This window comes from Haemorhous mexicanus, chromosome 1 (genome assembly GCF_027477595.1).
Source record: "Haemorhous mexicanus isolate bHaeMex1 chromosome 1, bHaeMex1.pri, whole genome shotgun sequence".
Lineage (NCBI taxonomy): Eukaryota > Metazoa > Chordata > Aves > Passeriformes > Fringillidae > Haemorhous > Haemorhous mexicanus.
Genome location: NC_082341.1, coordinates 105,527,853 through 105,546,522, shown reverse-complemented (window position 1 = coordinate 105,546,522; position 18,670 = coordinate 105,527,853). Strand labels below are relative to the sequence as shown.

The 18,670-nt window shown below is 40.1% G+C and overlaps 2 protein-coding genes across 3 annotated transcripts in view; one reads left to right on the top strand and one right to left on the bottom strand.

Annotated features, from left to right (window-relative positions):
• Positions 1-10: 10 nt before the first annotated feature.
• Positions 11-7,635, top strand: PSMG2 (proteasome assembly chaperone 2). Its single transcript, XM_059857739.1, has 7 exons — positions 11-167; positions 1,781-1,952; positions 2,726-2,784; positions 3,613-3,731; positions 5,078-5,251; positions 6,802-6,922; positions 7,282-7,635. Exons 1-7 carry the CDS (start codon positions 99-101, stop codon positions 7,372-7,374), a joined length of 807 nt encoding a protein of 268 aa, XP_059713722.1. The 5' UTR covers positions 11-98; the 3' UTR covers positions 7,375-7,635.
• A 2,921-nt stretch (positions 7,636-10,556) lies between these two features.
• Positions 10,557-18,670, bottom strand: part of PTPN2 (protein tyrosine phosphatase non-receptor type 2) — a 30,675-nt gene continuing 22,561 nt past the window's right edge. Inside the window, exons 8-10 of one of the 2 annotated variants that reach the window (XM_059857730.1) lie at positions 17,591-17,778; positions 15,953-16,054; positions 10,557-11,386 (exon numbers count right to left, since the gene is read on the bottom strand). In XM_059857730.1, coding sequence (XP_059713713.1) covers positions 11,365-11,386; positions 15,953-16,054; positions 17,591-17,778 — 312 coding nt within the window. In that variant the 3' untranslated portion in view covers positions 10,557-11,364. Of the gene's footprint in view, positions 11,387-12,062; positions 16,055-17,590; positions 17,779-18,670 lie in introns of those variants that run through there. The other variant, XM_059857723.1, reaches the window with a different exon arrangement.

The following is an 18,670-nucleotide window of genomic DNA, read 5'->3' as shown; positions in this document are numbered from 1 at the left end:
GGGTGCGGCGTCCGTGCCCTGCTTCCTTCCTTCCCTTCCTCATTCTTCCCTTCCTTCCTTTCTTCATTGCCTGCTTCCCTCGCCCCTTCACGGCCGGCATGTTCATTCCGTGCGACCGCGGCGGGGGCTCGGCCACCCCCGACTTTAAAGGCTTCACCCTGCTCATGGTGAGTGACGCTCCTGCTTCCCCTTTTCCCGCCCGCGGTGGGTTTGAGGGGTCGCTGCCCCCGGTCCCTGTGCTGAGGGCTCCGCTCCTGTGCGACGGGACACGGGGGGGTCTGGTGTCTCTCCCTGCCCTGCCCGAGGGTCGTCCCTGGGTGCTTGGCCGCGGGATAAGCGGAGAAGGCGCAGGGCAGGCGGTGTGTGTGGAATCTGTGGGGTGTTCCGCCGGGGAAAAGAGGGTTTGGAGGGCTCTGTCTGCAGCAGAGCCTAGAGCGGTGTTCTCCGTTTCTGTCATCTTGTCCCTCCTCAGAACCTCGGGTTTGCCCCTTCAAGACGATCCGTGCCGGGCTGCAAGAGCTGTATTTTATTTTAGAGCAATAGCAATATGCTGTTTTGGAGCTATAGCTATATGCTGTTGCTCTAGGAATTAATGCGCCCTCTGTGCTTTTACTGGATTTGCAGCACCCGTGAGTTGTCACTGCAATAAAAGCTTGGGATTTTTTTTTCATCTAGATGCGATATATAAATGTTTACAATGTTAAAAAAAAAATCATTCTACTACATTTAAATCTCGGATTAGGGTTGTTTTAGGAAGTGTTTTTATCGCCTTCACACTTGGTGTGACATCAGTGTCAGATCATGTGCCCGCGGTGACGATGTCGGTGTGGGACGAGAGCTCCAGCGCAGGCTGCCGAGGGGCAAACGCCGTCACTTCTGCCTTTGCTGGGCTCGCTGCAGGGACCCCATCGCTTCCCAGGCAGGGCTCCAGAGCCCGGCATGACTGTGCAGGCTGCGCAGGAAGGCATTCTCGGTCAGCTGACAAGCAGCAGGAAACACATCACTGCCGGGCTCCTCGCCTGGCACTGCCGGGGAGCTGGGCACCAGCCAGGGCCTGGGGACACTCAGTGCTGCCGCAGCCTCCCTCACCTTCTGCCAGCCTCAAATCCGGTGTCTTTCCCCCACGGGCAGCAGCAGCAGCAGCAATTATCAGATTTGATCACAAATTCGAGGAAAGCAACCGAGCGTTTTATGGTTGTCTTCCTGTAATAGTTTCTTTGGAAGGACACAGACTCTTGAATTTCTCTTTCCGTGCCATTATATCAGGTCAGTATGTTAGGTCAGTATCTGCCCCGATTGATAACCCGCAGCAATTCCTGTGAAATTAATTTAAGGGCACCCTTATCATTTTTATCTTAAAAAAAATGAAAAACAACCTATTCTTATTTATGAGTCAGTCTGAGATTTAGAGGCTTAATATGTTATACCAGGGCTGCCTTTGGGCATCATGTGAGCTTTGCCAGTCTCACATCAGTTGCTTGAGTGTCTTTTGCCTACTCTCAATCCAAAAATGTGGAAAAAAGGAGGTAAGTTTCCGAGCTGTTCTTTCAGTTTACAATGTGACAGAATTATTCACAGAAGTGGCAAGGATGTTTTTTGTCAGACAGAGACCAAATCCTATATTTACCAATTCTTCTGGTAGGAAATAGTCACCTTTGCCAGAGGATGAGCAGCCACTTTTAGAAATCGTGTTTGACCAGATTTTAAACTTTTACTAATTGAAGAGCACCTTATGCCATCCCCAAAGCACGCTGTAATTGGGTTCATTCTGTTCCTTCAGCCAGCAGTGTCCGTGGGGAATGTCGGTCAGTTGGCAGTAGATCTGGTGATTTCCACACTTGACATGACTAAAGTTGGTTACTTCTACACCGATTGCCTGGTGCCAATGGTTGGAAATAACCCATATGCAACAGCAGAGGAAAACTCAGTGGAGCTGAGTATAAATGCTGAAGGTGGGTTTTGAATGCTGAAGGTATTTGCAAGGGGCATAAGATTCAAGAACATCACATTTACTTTTTTGTTGTTGTTATATTTTGCTGATGTTCTTAAATTAAGGTCAGTAATAACAGCTGCAGAAACCTACAAACAGGAATGTATTTACATTCCAGAGAGGAAACTGTTCCTGTTGTTATTTTGGAAAACCAATTTGACATTTGGAACCAGTGAGAAATGTTGAATTTGAGCCATTGCAGTGCAGCCAAAACTCTCTGTGGTGTTAATCCAAAGGAATATCAAGTGTGCACATACTTTAATTGTTGGAATACAAGTTGAAGTTCTGATTTGGAAGGCTTCTTATCCATTCTTCTTCTTTCCTATATACCTTTGCCTTTTTCCCTCTGTAATGTTTTTCCCACTTTCCCTACAAATTCCTAGTTTCTTTCCCTACATTGATCAATGTATCTCTTTTTTTTTTACCCTCTTAAATCACAGAAATCTCAGAATAATCTGTCAATCTTAGCAAAGATGCATATATTATCTGAATCATTACAGGAGGCATATCCTCATATATCTTTCATAATTCAGTCCTTTAATTTAGTACAACTGAAAGTACAATGCACAGAAATACATTTTTAACACAATGGATGCTGGCAGGCTTTCCCAAATGAATTGATAGCTGAAAGGTTTACTATCCTGAAGTTTGTAAATGGGATAATTCTTGATATTTTTAAACCCAGATCTCTTTCTCAGTTTCTGCTCATCAAGACTTAATGATTTCTTCTTGTAGTGTACTCCTTACCTTCAAAGAAACTTGTAGTTCTGCAGATCAGATCACCTTTTATAAAGGTACGTATGTTCGTTGATTGTTCTTACTTCACTCTTTGGTTTGAATAGTTCTGCTGACAAATACTAAGTGGCCTGGCAAAAGTATTTTTCTACTTTATGCTGTAACACCTTCTGCAATTGGTAAAGTTTTACTGATTTCTGCATTCACTGAGACATTTTGCATCATCAAGTTCTGCATTTTGTTTTTCCAACCCCCACAACAGCTGCCTGTGTTGGTAGATTTTAGTGTAAATATCTTCTTAGTTATTAAGAGTCATGTAAATACAAAATGGTCGGGGTTTTGTCTATTTTTTTCTTTTACATTTATTATTTTTCTGTGTTCTTTGTAATAGCTTTATTTTTGTGTGTCCTGCCAATTTAATTATTTCATAGTATTCTAGATTCATTTTAACAGCACTCATTTGGTAAAAATGAGGAATTTAGTATTACTCATTAACTGGGCAGTGGCTATCATTTAAAATAAGCAGAATGCCATAACAGAAGAGAAATTTGTGGTGCAGTATTTTAGCAGTTCAAAGTGTGGAAAAATACTGTGTGATCATGCCATCCCATCTTGCTCTAAAGCTTTTCCCTTTGGTATTAATGGCACACAAAACAGGCGATACCGTTGTTGTTGACACGGTCTTAATGATAATTCTTGTAATTCTGTGTAGTTTTGCCTAAGTAAACAACCAGGGCAGTTCTCTGCTTTCTGATAATTTATGTGGGGCTGAAGATTAAGTGGATATGAAGAATAATTTACATCACTGCCGAACATTATATGTAACACCTAGTATTGTTAGGGACACATTAAATTGTTCACTTTTTTGTCTGTGTCTTTGCATGAAGAACAAGTACAGGCCATTCTGTGAAACCCTGCTTTCTTGGGTGAAGAGCAGCAAATGTGCCAGGGTTGTCCTTCTGTCCAGCAGCCACGCCTACCAGCGCGATGATGAGCAGCTTCTGGGGTATGCTTGGGTCCTTAAAAGACCTAACTGATGTTTCTGGGCTTTTTTGATTGATATATTTCCCTCTTCTTCCATGTCCTGAGTACTTTAAGCAGGTGCTTTTGCTTGTATGTGTGCATTGGTCATAAAATGCTTAGTATATTGTTAAAACATGACTTATTACAGAACAAGGCACTGAATTTTCTGGGCTACTACTGTCAGAAGTACTGATCAAATGAAAAGCTGTAAGCAAATTGCATTTAGCCTGCATTGCCTCAGTTTTAACTTCCTGTGCCTGCAGACAATGTCAGGGATTAACTGCTGACATACAGATCACAGGTTAGATTTTTAATACTTGATTGCAGTAGTGGTTTGTTTTTGACCTCTTTGTCATCATTCTACATTTGAAAGGTTTTCTTTGGTACAGTAAGTTGTCATTTTTAAAAAAATTTTTTTAATAGGAAGTTACCAGTTATTATTTGTTGGGAGGCAACTGCAAGGATGCAATTGCAGTATTTTTTTACTAGATATTACCCATCCAAAAACCAGGCATTTCTTGATGATTGAGGGCATCATAATTGGTGATTTAAAGTGAAACAAATAAAATCAGTATTTCAGGAGTTGTTATCCTCAGGCTCTATAGATGTTTAGGGCCTCAAAGGAGGTTTAGATCTATAAATGTCCCAGATATAGTGGTAGATCCATACAACTGCAGGATGGCCAGCTAACATGGAATGAAGTGAGAGGAACTGATGGTTATTTGATGAGGTCTAAGTGATAAGTCGTGATTTAAACCCTCTCAGCTCCCTCAGCACCACAGAACAACTCCCTTATAGCAGATTTACTAAAGAATGAGGGTAGTGCCTTCAGAAAATACTTTTAACTTGACTAAAGTCTAAATGTATTAGTAGTGTGAGCTTACTAAAAATACTGTACAGTGGTGAAGTCTAAGTTTACCCGAACGGATTTTGAATTAATCACCTCCTGTCTGAAGGAAGGAAAAGCACATTTTATTTGTAAATTATTTTAACAACCATAAGCAGTTTTCCTATTTAGGTGCTTATGTATTTGGCACTTGCCAGTTAACTGAGCTCCTGAAAGGGTACCTAAATTTTATTTGTGGAATAAAGTTGAATAGTTTGTACAGTTTTGAGGCCACAGACTTACTTTCTAACTTTGATCTGAAGAGGGAGAGAATGTCAGAGCAGTTCTTCCCTGCACGTGTGAGGTCCTCAGGAGAGAATGTCAGAGCAGTTCTTCCCTGCACGTGTGAGGTCCTCAGTGCTGGTACCTTCTGTCTGCCACAAGTGATAAGTGGGGCAGTGTCCTTCCTTGGCAGACTGAGTGCATCCTTGACTTGTTTCTAGGACACCACTGCGCTACCTGCTCACACCCGATCTGGAGCAAGCAGTTGGAGGCCGCATGAAGGAGCTAAACTGGAAAGAAATGGAAAAAGTAGCAGCTTATCCTGGAATAAATAATACAGACAAAGTTCTGCATATACCTGGAGGTGGCATCACAAAACTATTGTTTACTGAGAGGTGAGTTGCCTAAAGGTAAGCATGGAAAGATATCAGAAGTCTTGTTTTTAGTACTTGGGTAAAGTTATCTTATAAACTGCTACATTACAGGAAAAGAAAAGTCCTTCTGTTTATAGAACAGGGCTTTATGGGAATAGAATTTCTTTCAGGTCAGGCCCATAATTAGGAGGAAGAAAAGCAGGGAGTCCTGGATCATGAAGTTAGAATAAGATAAAAATATAAGGGAATAGGCTAAAGGAAAATAATAAAGTCTTTACAGTTCTGATCACAACCAATCTGGTACCTGATACTATCCAAACCACAATTTGTAAATAGTAGAATTCCTATACCTGTGCTACTTTAACTAAAACTGTTTCCTAAAGCAAGTGGTTCCAACATCAGTTATACAAAAAACCCCAAAAATCCGCCGACAATTCTGAGCACTATGAAGGAGTTAAGATTTCAGGGCCAGCAAAAAAATGAGATGTGGGGGTTTTGTTAAAAGGTGCTTGCATCAGAAGTTGTGCTGAAAGCTGAGCTTTTTAATTTTAGAAACTAATACTCATTTATAGCACAACTGTGTGGTTCTGCAAAAGATGCATTGTGTCTGGTGGAAATTTTACTTTTATTTTTTAATTATTGCTTTTGACACCTGACCACACTGTTGCATTCAACAGCAGCAAAGTTACTAATGCCAAGCTTACAATAATACTGGAGTTCAGAATGGAAACAATATACAATTGCAAAAGAAAAAAAACTGCCAGGACTTGAGGTAAAATGATTTAAAATAACCATATTAAAATCTAAATTAAAAAAAAAAAGAATATTCTGAGTGAAGTACTTGTAGAGGGATGATAGTTACATGACAAAAGCCACATAGACATGCTCTAGATAGCTGAGAATTGGAAAAGTACCAAACCCAACTAATCTGAGTCCCTGTACCTGCAAGGCCACAGTGGCCTTGAGTATAGCTGTAGTCTGATAGCAAGATGATGTAGCCGAGAGCAAGGCATGAGAAAAAGGAGATGTAAGTTGTAAAGAAGGAGGAAGTAAGAATAACCAATAGACTGCTTAGCTTACAGAATATGCTTGAGCTTATTATGTGTTGTGCTTAAATGTCTGATGCTCTAATCAATAAAGAAAGCTTGCTGATTCACATATTGAGGTGTCACCGAGCCTCCCTCACTGCGACAAGTACTGATATGCAGCCTGCAAAACTGCTAGTTTAAAATACACAGAAAGACAGGGAGTGATTGTATCAAAGGATGTGTAGGCACCTCACTAGCACAAAAATGCAAACTAAATACGTAAAAGGCCTGAATACTCTTGGAAGATGTAGGATTGTGGCCTTGCAAAGTAAGGAACAAATTCAAGACTAAGCAAAAAAGCATGAAGTATGAAAATGTGATCTAGGAAATCTGGAGGAAAAAGAACATATATACACATACATTTTTCCTTTTTGGTTTTGACTTTTCACAAGATACATGCATGTTGTTCCTGCTCTTAATACTTAAATATAATTATTTTGGATCTAAAACCAAAATATAAATGCCTGCTCGTTTCTGTTGCAGCTGTTCAGAGGGAATACAAATGGCAGTTCTTCTGAAATTTTGCTCAGAAGGAGACAACATCCCTGATGCATTTGTTCTTGTTAACTATCTTAATGAATGGCTCCAGCTAATTAAAAGTGAAGTAAGTACTGTTTGATCTAAAGTTCTCGCTGTCATATTTTATATCCATTATTTTAATTTTGCTTCAGTCCAGATGGGTTAATTTTGGCTCTTGGTCATCAAGAATATGCCAAGAAAAATATATATTTGTATTAAAATCTCAGTGGGAATTTGCCCACCTGAAAAAACAAATCTGAACACCAGTTCTTTTGTTTGACAAGTGCGGACAAAAATTGTGTAAAGGTTTTATTGAGTTCTCTCTTCCAGTGCCCTTCCCTAAAGCAACCCACCATGACACTGACATTTGTGCTGCTGCCTATTATTTTAATACCCAGTTACATCAGTACTACTTAAAATTGAATTATTCTGGGTTTGTTGCAGAGCAACAATTCCACAGATCCTTCTTCACAGTGGAAGATACCGAGTTCTTGGCGCCTGCTTTTTGGCAACGGTCTCCCACCTGCCCTCTTCTGATCAGCTCTGAGCTCGCTGCGAGTCACGTGTGCGGTCGCAGATGTCCCTTGAGGTGGTGATTACACAGTAAATGCCAAGGAGCAGCAGTTTGCTTTGGTGTCTACATAAATACTTTATTTAAGAAAAACTCCTTTTGTGTATGTGGATAGCTAAAGAAATTAAGGTAACTTTCACAAACTCACCAAAGAAGTATGTTTTGTACAGTTGTTTATTGAGTAACTTGGGTTGGAAGTCTTTTCTAATAAAATATTTTTTAAGAAATTTTTTTCCCTCGTTAAGTGTTACTGCCATGGACAAGCTTAAGGTGCTCCTTTTTAATGCAGCTGAGAAGTGAGAGTGATGTGCAGGCATGGATTTTCATGGAAGATAAACCTTTCCACTTCCATGTCAACTGTGGATCTTAACTTTTTTTTCCAAGACTTCCTGGTGAGGTAAGTGAAGGTCAGAAGTGATCTGGTTTTGCCTTCTTTTCCCAATGCTGTTGTGGTAGCTTCAACTGGGGAGACTGCAAGCAGGGTAACAGCCTGCTCTGTCATTCTGTCTATATAGACTCATAGAATGGTGTGGGTTGGAAGGGATCCTGAAGATCCTCTAGTTCCAATCCCACTGCTGAAGGCAGGGACACCCTCCACTAGACGAGGTTGCTCAGAGCCCCAGCCAGCCTGGTCTTAAACTTCCAAGGATGAGGCATCTACAACTTTTCAGGGCAACTTGAGCCTGTGCCTCACCACCCTGAAAGTAAAAAATTTCTTCCTAATACCCAACCTAAACCTACTCTTAGTTTGAAGCCATTTCCCTATATCCTTTCACTACATGCCCTTCTAAAAAGTCCCTCTCCAGCTCTCTTGTAGGGTCCTTCTGGGAACTGGGAGGCCACAATTAGGTTACCCCTAACTAAGCCTTCTCTTTTCCAGGCTTCCATTCCATTTCCAGAAGCTGCTAAGTTGCTGAAACTAAAGCATTCTAGGTCAATGAGCCTTCTTAGACTGAACATTAATACAGTGCCCTGAAATATAAAGGAATCAGGAAATCTTGTGTCATATCAGGCAGTCTGGTATCTGTGTATTTTACAGGCTTTGTCTGAGAGAGCAGCTGAGTGATGGATGGTTCACATGTTCCATGTTTGTCATGGTATCTGTTGCACTATAGTATTTAGCTGTGTGTTCAGTTTTGACATTTTGGAAGTGCTTGGTCACATCAGCTGATTTTAAAACAACTTTAAATCATGGATGCAAGATGGTCAGTTCTAGAGTTGAAAAGTGAGAATTAACCAAAATCTATTTTTAGGAGCTCCCACAGGTATCCAGACTGGTAAGTCAAATTTGGTGAACAAAATGCAGATGTAGTCAAAGAATGCAGACAAAAGGCCACGTGTAGCAGAAGGCAAGTCTGATAAGCCTAAAGCTAGTTGGAAAAATAACCATATTCAAATTGAGCCAGGTGACTACGAGGTGTATATAGTGCAGGCAAGCAAATGAAGTCTAGAGGGACCGAAGGAGCAGACAGAAGCAACGAAAGGGGTGTTATTTGCTTCACAGTATTTTTCTTAAGTGAGCCAAAGATGTTCACTATCTCCTCAAGAGGCACAGCCGAGCGAAACCTCGAGAAGGGAAAAGGAGAACACTGGGAGTACTTTCTGAAAGAGAAAATCCTCAGGGCTTTCCTGTTCCCTGAGAAGAAGGTAGAGGGCAGTCGGATCCTTGTGGAAGGAACAAGGACGCAGCTTCTCCAAGGCCGGCAGTTCAGCGGGCGGCGCTGCTCTTGGCCCCCAGCCACTCCTGCCTCCAGTGCCCGGGACAGGCGAGCACAGCCCTGCACGCACCAAAACCTTCCTGCAGGACTAAGGCTGCGCCTTTGCCCTGCTGTTCAGATGACCAGCAAAAATAAAAACACCTCTGCAACACTGCCCTTGAGCATGGAGAAAAGAAATGGCAGTCAGTAAATCACAGCTTCCTCGTTTGGAAAGAAAGGGCTTTCACAAGCCTGATAATGTTAAAGCCATTTCTTAAAAGGCTAAAATTTCACACTCACTTGGTCCTTTCTCTCCCCTTCCTTCACCTTTTTAAATACACTTTCTCAACAGCTGTCAAGAATTGGTGCCTGTGTAAAAATAACCAAACAAGTACAGAGGTCAGAAAGCAAATTTCTCCTGACAGAAGACAGCATTCAACTAAACAAAGGTTTTGGAACTACTCTATCTTGATCTCCTTTGCCGATTCATCAAGTTGGCTGACATTGACTTTATTCCAGCATCTCAATAGTTGAAAACCATTTAAAAACTAAGGGCAATCAGCATTTTTATTAGGATATTCAGCTGTTTATGCCCCACAAGACAAACTAGTTGCATATGATAGCAGCAGGTAGAATAAGGCACTGGAATAGAATACTGGCATGCACGCTGCCAGTAGTTGTGCATTTTGTGCTTCTTCTTGAGAAGAAGCACAAAATGAGGGGGAAAACAATGAAAACCTAAACCATAGCTAAAGATAAAAGGCATGAACATCTGAAAGCCTTATCCAAAGATGTCTCAAGTGGTATAAACAGGCTCTGGTCCCGTAATCAACAATAGCAGGGCTTGTTGCAGTGGTTTTGGCAGAGCTTAATCTCTTGCTACAAACACTCCTGGTTTCACAGCTGCACCAACTTGAAAACTGAATCAAGTCACAATGTTGTTTTCTCCTCCAGCATAGGCTCAGAACAATGGTAATCATATAAAGAAAAAAAAATTTGGAACAAACCAGACTAGAAATTTAGACTATTTCAGGATGGTGTCAAGTGTGTCTTTAGCTCAAGTAATAGCATTAAGGACTCCCCTGCTTCAGCTTCCCCTTCAAGTTGAACACAACTCTGAATATCACTGCTTTTATGAATGGACCTCAAGACTAAGTTCTCATAAGATTTCAGGCTGCTACCATGTAAAACCCCACCACATGCCTGTTTAGACAGTCATAGTAAATATATAGTTTTGTGAGTTAAGGTTTATCTGAAACCATCAGAGAACTAGTGCAGAAATGAGATCAGATCTGTTACAGAAGGCACAGGGCTGGAAACTCTGCTGACCTTGTTGGAAGAACTCCTTTAGGCAGCACTCTGGCTTACCCATTTTCAATCCATCCTATGTCAAGGAGAAGACTGACAGAAGGTGGGAGATGTGAGGAAAATACCGTAGATAGAACACACGGTGATGGCACAATCCAAAACCTTTTTAATTACAGACACCATTGATTTTTGTGCACTTTGTTTTCCTTCCTCGGCTCCCATTAACTGCACAGGACTCTGGGTCAAGAAAGGTCAGGTTCAACCTCTTTCTTCCCTTTAAAGCAATCACCAACAGAACACTTTCCCGTCACAAAGTTACTCTGAACGTTTTGTGCATATTTTATAGCAAACATAAAAAGAATTACCATACCAACTGGTCAGATTATTAAAATAATATCCTTAGTGGTGTATTACAAAAGAAATGTACAAGAATTCCTCCTAAATCAAACTACAATACTTAGCATTAATGAAAATACTTGCAAAAAGCACACTCTAATAATTTTGCCATTTTCCAGTTAAGACAGGTACCTTAAGGCAAAACCCTTCTTTTTCCACAACAAACACTCTTAACAGCTTCTCCCTAACATAACGCGCACACAACAGCACATCATCAATTTAAAAAAATATTTAATGCTGCCAAAAAGTATAAAAATACAATAAGAATGGCAGTACAAAACAAAATACTTCCTAATTTAGTTCTTTTACATCTTTCTACATTAATACAGGCATTATAAAAACACAAGATGGCAAATTATTTCGTTTTGCAAAGTAGCACATGCTGCTGGTGGTCTTCATCCCCTCGATGCAGTTTACGCTGTAAACAGATAACTGAGGTCTTCTTGGTACTTAACAGACCTCACTTTTTGTTCCCGAAGAGGGGGGATCATGTCTTGCTTTGCATGTCAATAATTTGCAGTTTATAGCTGCAGAATATTCACAAGTCTTGAAGGCTTAGGTGTCAGTCAGTCTCGGCCTGCGACATACAACCAAAAGAAAGTCACCGATTCAGTACAGAGTACGGGGATAAAAAACAACAAGAAAAAAAAAGAGCTAAGAACTGACAGCAGGTTTGCAGCTCACTGTCAACACCAAACAGCTTCTCATGTGTTCCCTGGAGCAACTACTGCCTCTGAGCAAGTACTCTTGGAAAGCCGTTGCTTTTCCAGAAGGTATTTCCATGTTACAGTATAAGGCACATCCTTGCTGGAGAGTTTCAAGTACAGGTCTCAGTCCAGCAAACCACTTCCTCACACATGTAAGCACAAGCACTGCAGAAGTCTCCTTGGGCCTCAGAGGGACTATGGCAGGCTGCATCTTAAAACACATCACCTCTCACAGTTTTGGAGGCCAATCCTGCTACAGCGGCTCAAAAGTGACTGTTTCTAGGCAAAGATTTCCTGTAGTGAGAAAGACACCCCAGCACTGGACATTTTGTTTTTAGGCAAGGGAAGGCTCTACTCCGAGAGTCTACAGAAAGAGACCTTGGTGTTCACAGCACCAAACCCCCAAGCTACTACAAGTAAAATGCATCTGAGTTCTGCAAGCACTACACTGATTCATAAAGCAGCTTTCCTCCACCAGGTATGACACATTGAAAGAGGGCTTCCAAGTATTTATCCTTCCAATTTAAATAAAGACTCAGACAGAGATACAATTTTGAACACGTTTATTTTTTGTACATAAAAATGAAAGACTGACTTAAAACTTTGGGGGCAAACAAAAAGGCCCAGGAAGACTACTGTGTGTCACGTCACCTTTGCAAATACCGTCCTCTAGCTTAAGCCACTCAGCCCTGCAGAAGACTTCCTCTTTTGTCATTGTTAATTTAGTTTCTCATGCAGTCCTCAAGTGTCTCAGGTTTTACTATAATGCCAAACAGCAAACTAAATAATTTGGTTTACATTCATTAAACATAAAGCTAACCAGGCTTTTTCATCGCCTGCATGATCCAGTCACACATACATGCATACACATTTACGCCTCTTCCCTTTTCAGGGGGACATAAACTGATGTCAGTAAACCATATTACTCAAGGTTTAACAGAATAAGCCACATTTCACTGGCAACATCTCACTTCCATAACAAATCCAGAGGTTTTTTTCCAAATTGCTATTTCACACTGAATTAAATTATTTTACTTAATACATTTCAAAGAAAATACAGATGTACCGTCACTAAGTGGACTGTCCCTGCACCAAGAACACAAATAGGAAACCTAGAGGATTAATTCCAATCTTGCAAACCCCTTGCAGTGGAGATCCAAATGTTTGCTAGGTATTTATTTATGAAAACGTGCGTGATTTGTACGCAAGTTTTCATCTGCGAGCCAAATGTTTAATCAGAGATGTCCACTATACATCAAATATTTTGACTGATGCATTTCCAGAGAAGAGGGGGAAAACCAACACCAACCAAACCAAAACCAATTTTGAATTGAGCCCAACGACATTTTAGAAGTAGCATGGGACCAGGCAGCAGTTTGCCAGAACTTGGGGATGGGGAGAGAAGAGGGGTCAGAAGGCATGTCCTTCAATTTCACCCTTTAAGCATTTCCTATGATAGAGATGACTGGGATTGACAGTTCTTCATTTTGGCCCATATTTGTTCCTATTTAACATCCAAGATGTGCAAAAAAGCTGCAAATTTAAATCCTCCAGAATAACAAAGTATCACAAGGGCTTAGTGTGCCGCAAAGAAAACAATCCTCCAGATTTTGTGTTTTAAGGATTAGTGATGGACCAGAAAGAAGATTTCTATCCAAATTATTTCCTGGAATGTAAAAAGAGACCAATCATTTGATTTTCCTTACTATTCTCAGACTATCATGAACATTTCACTGTTCAAAATAGTTTTGTCCAAGGCTTGTACTGGTTCATCCTCCTTAAATTATTAACATTTAAGACTCCCAAGGTACTTGCAATCACAGAACCAAACTTTTACAGAACAACTGCTGAATGTGCAAGTCCTGCTTTATTGCATCAAGAAGGTAACAGAGTATGAGGTGATCTGAATTGGCTGCCCCCTGCCCTGCCCTGCCCCACCCTGAACTAAGGAATGCTTACTCAGGATCAATAAAACTGAAAACCCAGAATTTAGAAGATGGAATCAGGAAAAAAAAAATCAAGTGACAACTTGACAAGTTGCAGTTAGAGCTCAGTGCCTGTAGGATACTGGTAGCCCAGGAAATCCTCCTCATGCCAAAATAAGGGCAATAAATAACAGTGTGGTATCAGTCCAAGTTTCGCCTGCACTTTTTCCTTAGCTGCTTTTAAGTATCTAGAATAAAATCTGGAATATTTCTGTTACAAAAGCATTTAAATTACATTCCAATGTATTTTTCCATAACCAAAATATCTTTATAAGGCACATACATTTACACCTACTATCAGTTACAGCTGATACTGAAAAACCTATCCTCAATTTAAAGGAAAAAAAAAAATCTTTTGACAATCTTCTCGCTGGCTAAAAGTTACTGTGGTTGTAAAAATTGTGAAATGTCTTAAAATACATGAGCTGCCTGCCTGTGCTATGTCCCAGCAGTTAGCTGTCCCAGCAGTCATTTTGCTATTCAAGCTGCACAGTTGGTCAGCAATGCTGTGGAACAAACTGTCTTGTTCTACTGACGCACAACTTCCCAAATCCAGTGCTCCATGAAACTACATTTGTTTTCCTCATCTGGACCCTTCAGCATTTGTTTACTATACAAACAGCATAGTCCAGAATAGTATTAGCTATTGCAAAATGAGAATTTTAAAGAGTAAACTGTACTTAGCTTTTTGTAGTAAATGTCAGAGTAATTGGGCCCCATGCCTCATATGTGACTACCAAGCTTGGACATACTGGAAAACTTTGAAGTCAATTCCTTTGAATAAGGAGCAAATAATCATCCAGCTCTTTCGAGTATTTTTCAGCAGTAAATCCAAGAAGTGCTTTACAAAATGGGGGAGGGGAGTGGAAGAAAACCCCCAGGACCCCACACCCAACAGAAAACAACCAAGCTTAGAAAACGGAAGAAGAAAACATAACTTCTCTGAAGTTACCCAGCAAGGCAATGCTTGAATAAATAAAATTCTCGTTTCAAAGTACAATCCAATCCTACAAATTACTAGATCCTAGCTTGAACAACAAGCTACATTCAGCCATATACCATCTCTGTATTCAAAGGTAATTGAAAGGGCAGAAAGTGGTTTGTGTTGAATTACTATTTAGGAAGTGTTACTACTCAAGTAATGGAAAGGGAGTGCTCAATAATTTTAAAGGGGCTGTAGCACAGATACTCCCAAAATATTAGTCCTTAAGTGTTTTACTAGCATGTCTAATACAGTGCTGGGGAACCTAAAAAGAAGTTCTAGAGTTTGTGAAGCTACCAAAGTGGCTCATACAGCTGAAAACACTGGGTATGGCAGAACACTACCAACATTTCCTTTCTATTTGAGCCACTTGGAAGTTCAACTACCGTTTCCTTTGATGTGTTTCCTACAACTATTACTGATGAATTAATTTTATTCATGCTAGCAATTAATATCTATAGACACACACAAAACATTAAGTTTTACATTTAATGGAATGTCAGAACTCGAACAATGTTGGCCTTCAAACAGTAGCTAATGTCTGAATACATTAATCAACAGTATGACTTTCAGTGGGGGTTAAGTTCTCAAATGCCTTAAAAAAAAAAATTCCAAGTCTTAAATAATGAAAACTATAAAAATAAATAAGGAATGCAAATTAACAGAGTAGAAATTGGCAAGTGCTTCATCAGACCCCTAGCTGCTCATTTCAAACTGGAGAGTCAAATGTGGGGAATGGGTGCACTATTCTTTTCATGCACAAATTATAATTACATTTAGTTTCAAAATGAAATTATTTTGGTCAGAAATTTGTACAAACTGAGCTTTTAAAAGTACAGTGAACTACAAAAAGATTAAATATGCAATTATAAAATATATTTATCCTAGGTTGTAAGAATATAAAATGTTTATGTTCATGTCACTAGTACATTACACATTACACATATTTAAGGATAACTTCTTTGCATTAATAATGTAAATGATACAACACTGTTTATTGCTTATGTCAGGCATGTAAATTTAAATCCAGACAGCCTTCAGTAGCTAAACCTCCATGGTTCAGCATTTGTTCAAGATCTGGTAGAACACCATTTTAAAAAGTATATAAACAGTTGCAGCAAGTTTGTACCTGCTCATATTAAACAAAAACCATCAATTCTATGGGGGGCAGCGGTTCATTTTTCTAAGTACCTGCAGTGGAAAGTCCTGAGATGTCGACATGAGATCAAGTTTACATCACTTCTCTATTGTATGTAACAGTCTGTACCCATTCCAGGAATAAGGAGTTTATGCTTAAAGTCACACCCCTACTCATTACCTTCCAGCAAAATCAGCTGTTGGAGCAGTCACACTTACTGTTCACTTACAAGGAATGTTTCTGAAAATACATTTTCCAGCAAAAATAAGCACCAACTAAAATCAGTGTACCAAACCCAATCTTAGTGAGAATAGGTTTCCAGTATAACCACCTTTTTCTTTTTCTTTCAGTCTCATTTAGCTTCTGCTTCATCTGCTGCAGCTTCTGTGCTGTTTGCGCTCTTCTATCCTCCCGCAGTCGTTTTCGGACAGAACTTAAAAAGAAAAAAAAGGCCAATCTTACACTGAAGAACAGGAAAAAAGGCTATTATCATATTAAAACTAACCTCTTTCCAACACTCCCAACAGTTAACCCACCAGTAGCATGTAGTAGCAGTATATAAAATCCAAACCAAGCAATCTTTTATTATGTTTTAACCACCTAGATGTAGAGAGTTTCAGATAGTGAAGCCCCACAAATAAGTAAATGACAGACGTAAAGATGTACACAGTACTTCATCTACAAGTTTGACAGAGAACAGAATGAGTTAAATTATCTGAGCTCAGTTTTTTGCCCCTGTCTGTGCCCCATTTGGTGGCTGAGATGTTTTGTGTGGAAGCTGCCTTTATATGCAGTGCCAGGTACCACATGCAAGTGTCACAGTATTTACACGGGTGCCTCCACTGCAGAGTTCACAGCAGTCTCCATGATACACTGACTCCAACCCCTACTCACAGCTGCATGCAGGATTAATGCTACTCATCTCAGGATGCAAACCACATCTTGATACAGGACACATGATAAACCGAGTTCTGTGTGTTACACTAGCAGGACAACCTCGTAATTTGTGTCTGCAAAAGTGCCCTTGAAATCTCTAAGACAGCTTAACTCTGACATAAAAACCAACTTTGATTGACTTCTAACACATAACCCCATAGCCTTACTCCTTCTTGTGAGGGGCTCCTTCAAACAACTAGAAAATTGCTATCATTCTCTCTCAAAACACTCTTGAAGACACAGAAAGAAATTCATGGGGGCATTTGGTGAGCTAGCTGTTATTTTGCAATTCCAGCCTATCTACATTGAACTGCTGTGTCACATCTCGGGCTACGGCCCTTTGGGACACACCCTGCCTCCTTCTGTGCATCACATGGCTCAGCCTGGCACAGCCCTGGCCCAGTTTCTGGATCTCTGGCTATGGATCAACATTTGGCAACCTACATGTGGGAAGGCCCAAGTGACACTGTGCCTCCCAGCTGAGGCATCAACACTCCTGAGGGAAAGGCAAATTGACCTGACATGGCTAAACCACAGGAACCTACTCACAGCAGGCAGATTTAACAGGAACAGAGGGTAATACATGGCTTCAATGATACAATTTTAACCATGACACAAAACATAGTATGTGATAAAACCTTTGTGTTTAGGAACCATGTAATTTTTGACACATAAGTTAGCATTGTATTTAAAAATCGGTATGAAATGCTGGACAATTTTAGGCCCTCATTCACATTCCACAGTGAAGTTCACTTACAATCTGTTAAGAAAATGCATTCAAAGTGTGAGCTCTAGCTGCTTCAGTTAGTGACACTTGCTTTTCTTCTCTTGACTTCTGAATAGTAAAACCAAATCACAAGGAATCATTGAGGTGGTATTTTTAAAATCATTAAATAAGATGGTCGAATACCGCCTGTTCTCCCTTGCTACTGCAGAAAGATCTTGAATGTTTTTACAATAAGAAAAGCAGCCTAATAATTCAGCCTTTTGAGAGAGTGCATCTGCCTTTTAAAAGTTTCTTTATCTTGCTTACTTTTCCATGTTCCCATCTATGATATCTTGAACCTTAGTGGATAGGTCAGCATTTTTCTCCATCTGATCATTGTTCTCCAGGCCTATGCTGTTCCCATTGTACTTCTCTGTGGTTATTTTGGTTGGGCGTGGAGGAGACTGCTCGGAACTTGGCGCTTGGTCCTCCTTAGAGAGCTCCTTCCACCGTTTCTGAAAACAAGGAGAACACATTTCAAACATTCTCCTAATATTAAAGGGCCCCCTTGCCAAGATGTCTTCCAAAAGAACAGTCAAAGAAGTAGATTAAAGGAACTACTAGATCAAGAAAAAAAATTGCTAGATGAAGAAATAAAGTTAGGTCAAGATGTGTCTTCAACAACCATCAATGATTCTATTTTCTACTTTTCCAGGATGGTGCCACTGCAAAGGCATGAAGCGTCTACCTTCAGGGTTTGTACTGTCCACAGCAGCTCCACAATTAAGAAGCATTGTTTCTTATAAAATCCTGCACTGTCTCACATTTCCCATCTCCCTCTACTTGCTACAGGCCTGTGCTGTGCTCTTACCTTTTATGGCTTCAAAATACAACAGGACCTTGTATACAAGAACTGCCTAAAAAGAGAAAACTGGGAAAATGTAACAAAGAGTTATCTGTGCCAGAGTCATGGCCTACTATTTCACTTAGTGGCCCATTAGCCCAGAGATCAACTGCATCATAAAAGAGTTATTAACTATGTTTTGAGAAATAATCTGAAATGAGATGGAATAAAAAAGAAATTGGAAGTAAACCTGTTTTGCTAGATCTTTGTCCTAATGATAAATAGTCTGAAGAACTAATTGCTACAACAAAATTTCATGCAGAAAAGAACCCTAGAAAGTGCACAGGAAGGAAAAGAATCAGCCCTAAAAAGCAATCACTTTTCTCACACAAATCAGCCAGTGCCTATAGAGACATAGACTACCTTGCCGGAAAAAAAAAATCAATTACTTTTAAAAGTCTGTGATAAGGTAGATGAACTTAAAATTGAATCTTCTCAAACCAAGCAATAGACTCCTGTCTGTGGAATGATTTTAAGATTGCTGGTCTAAACTAAATATCAAA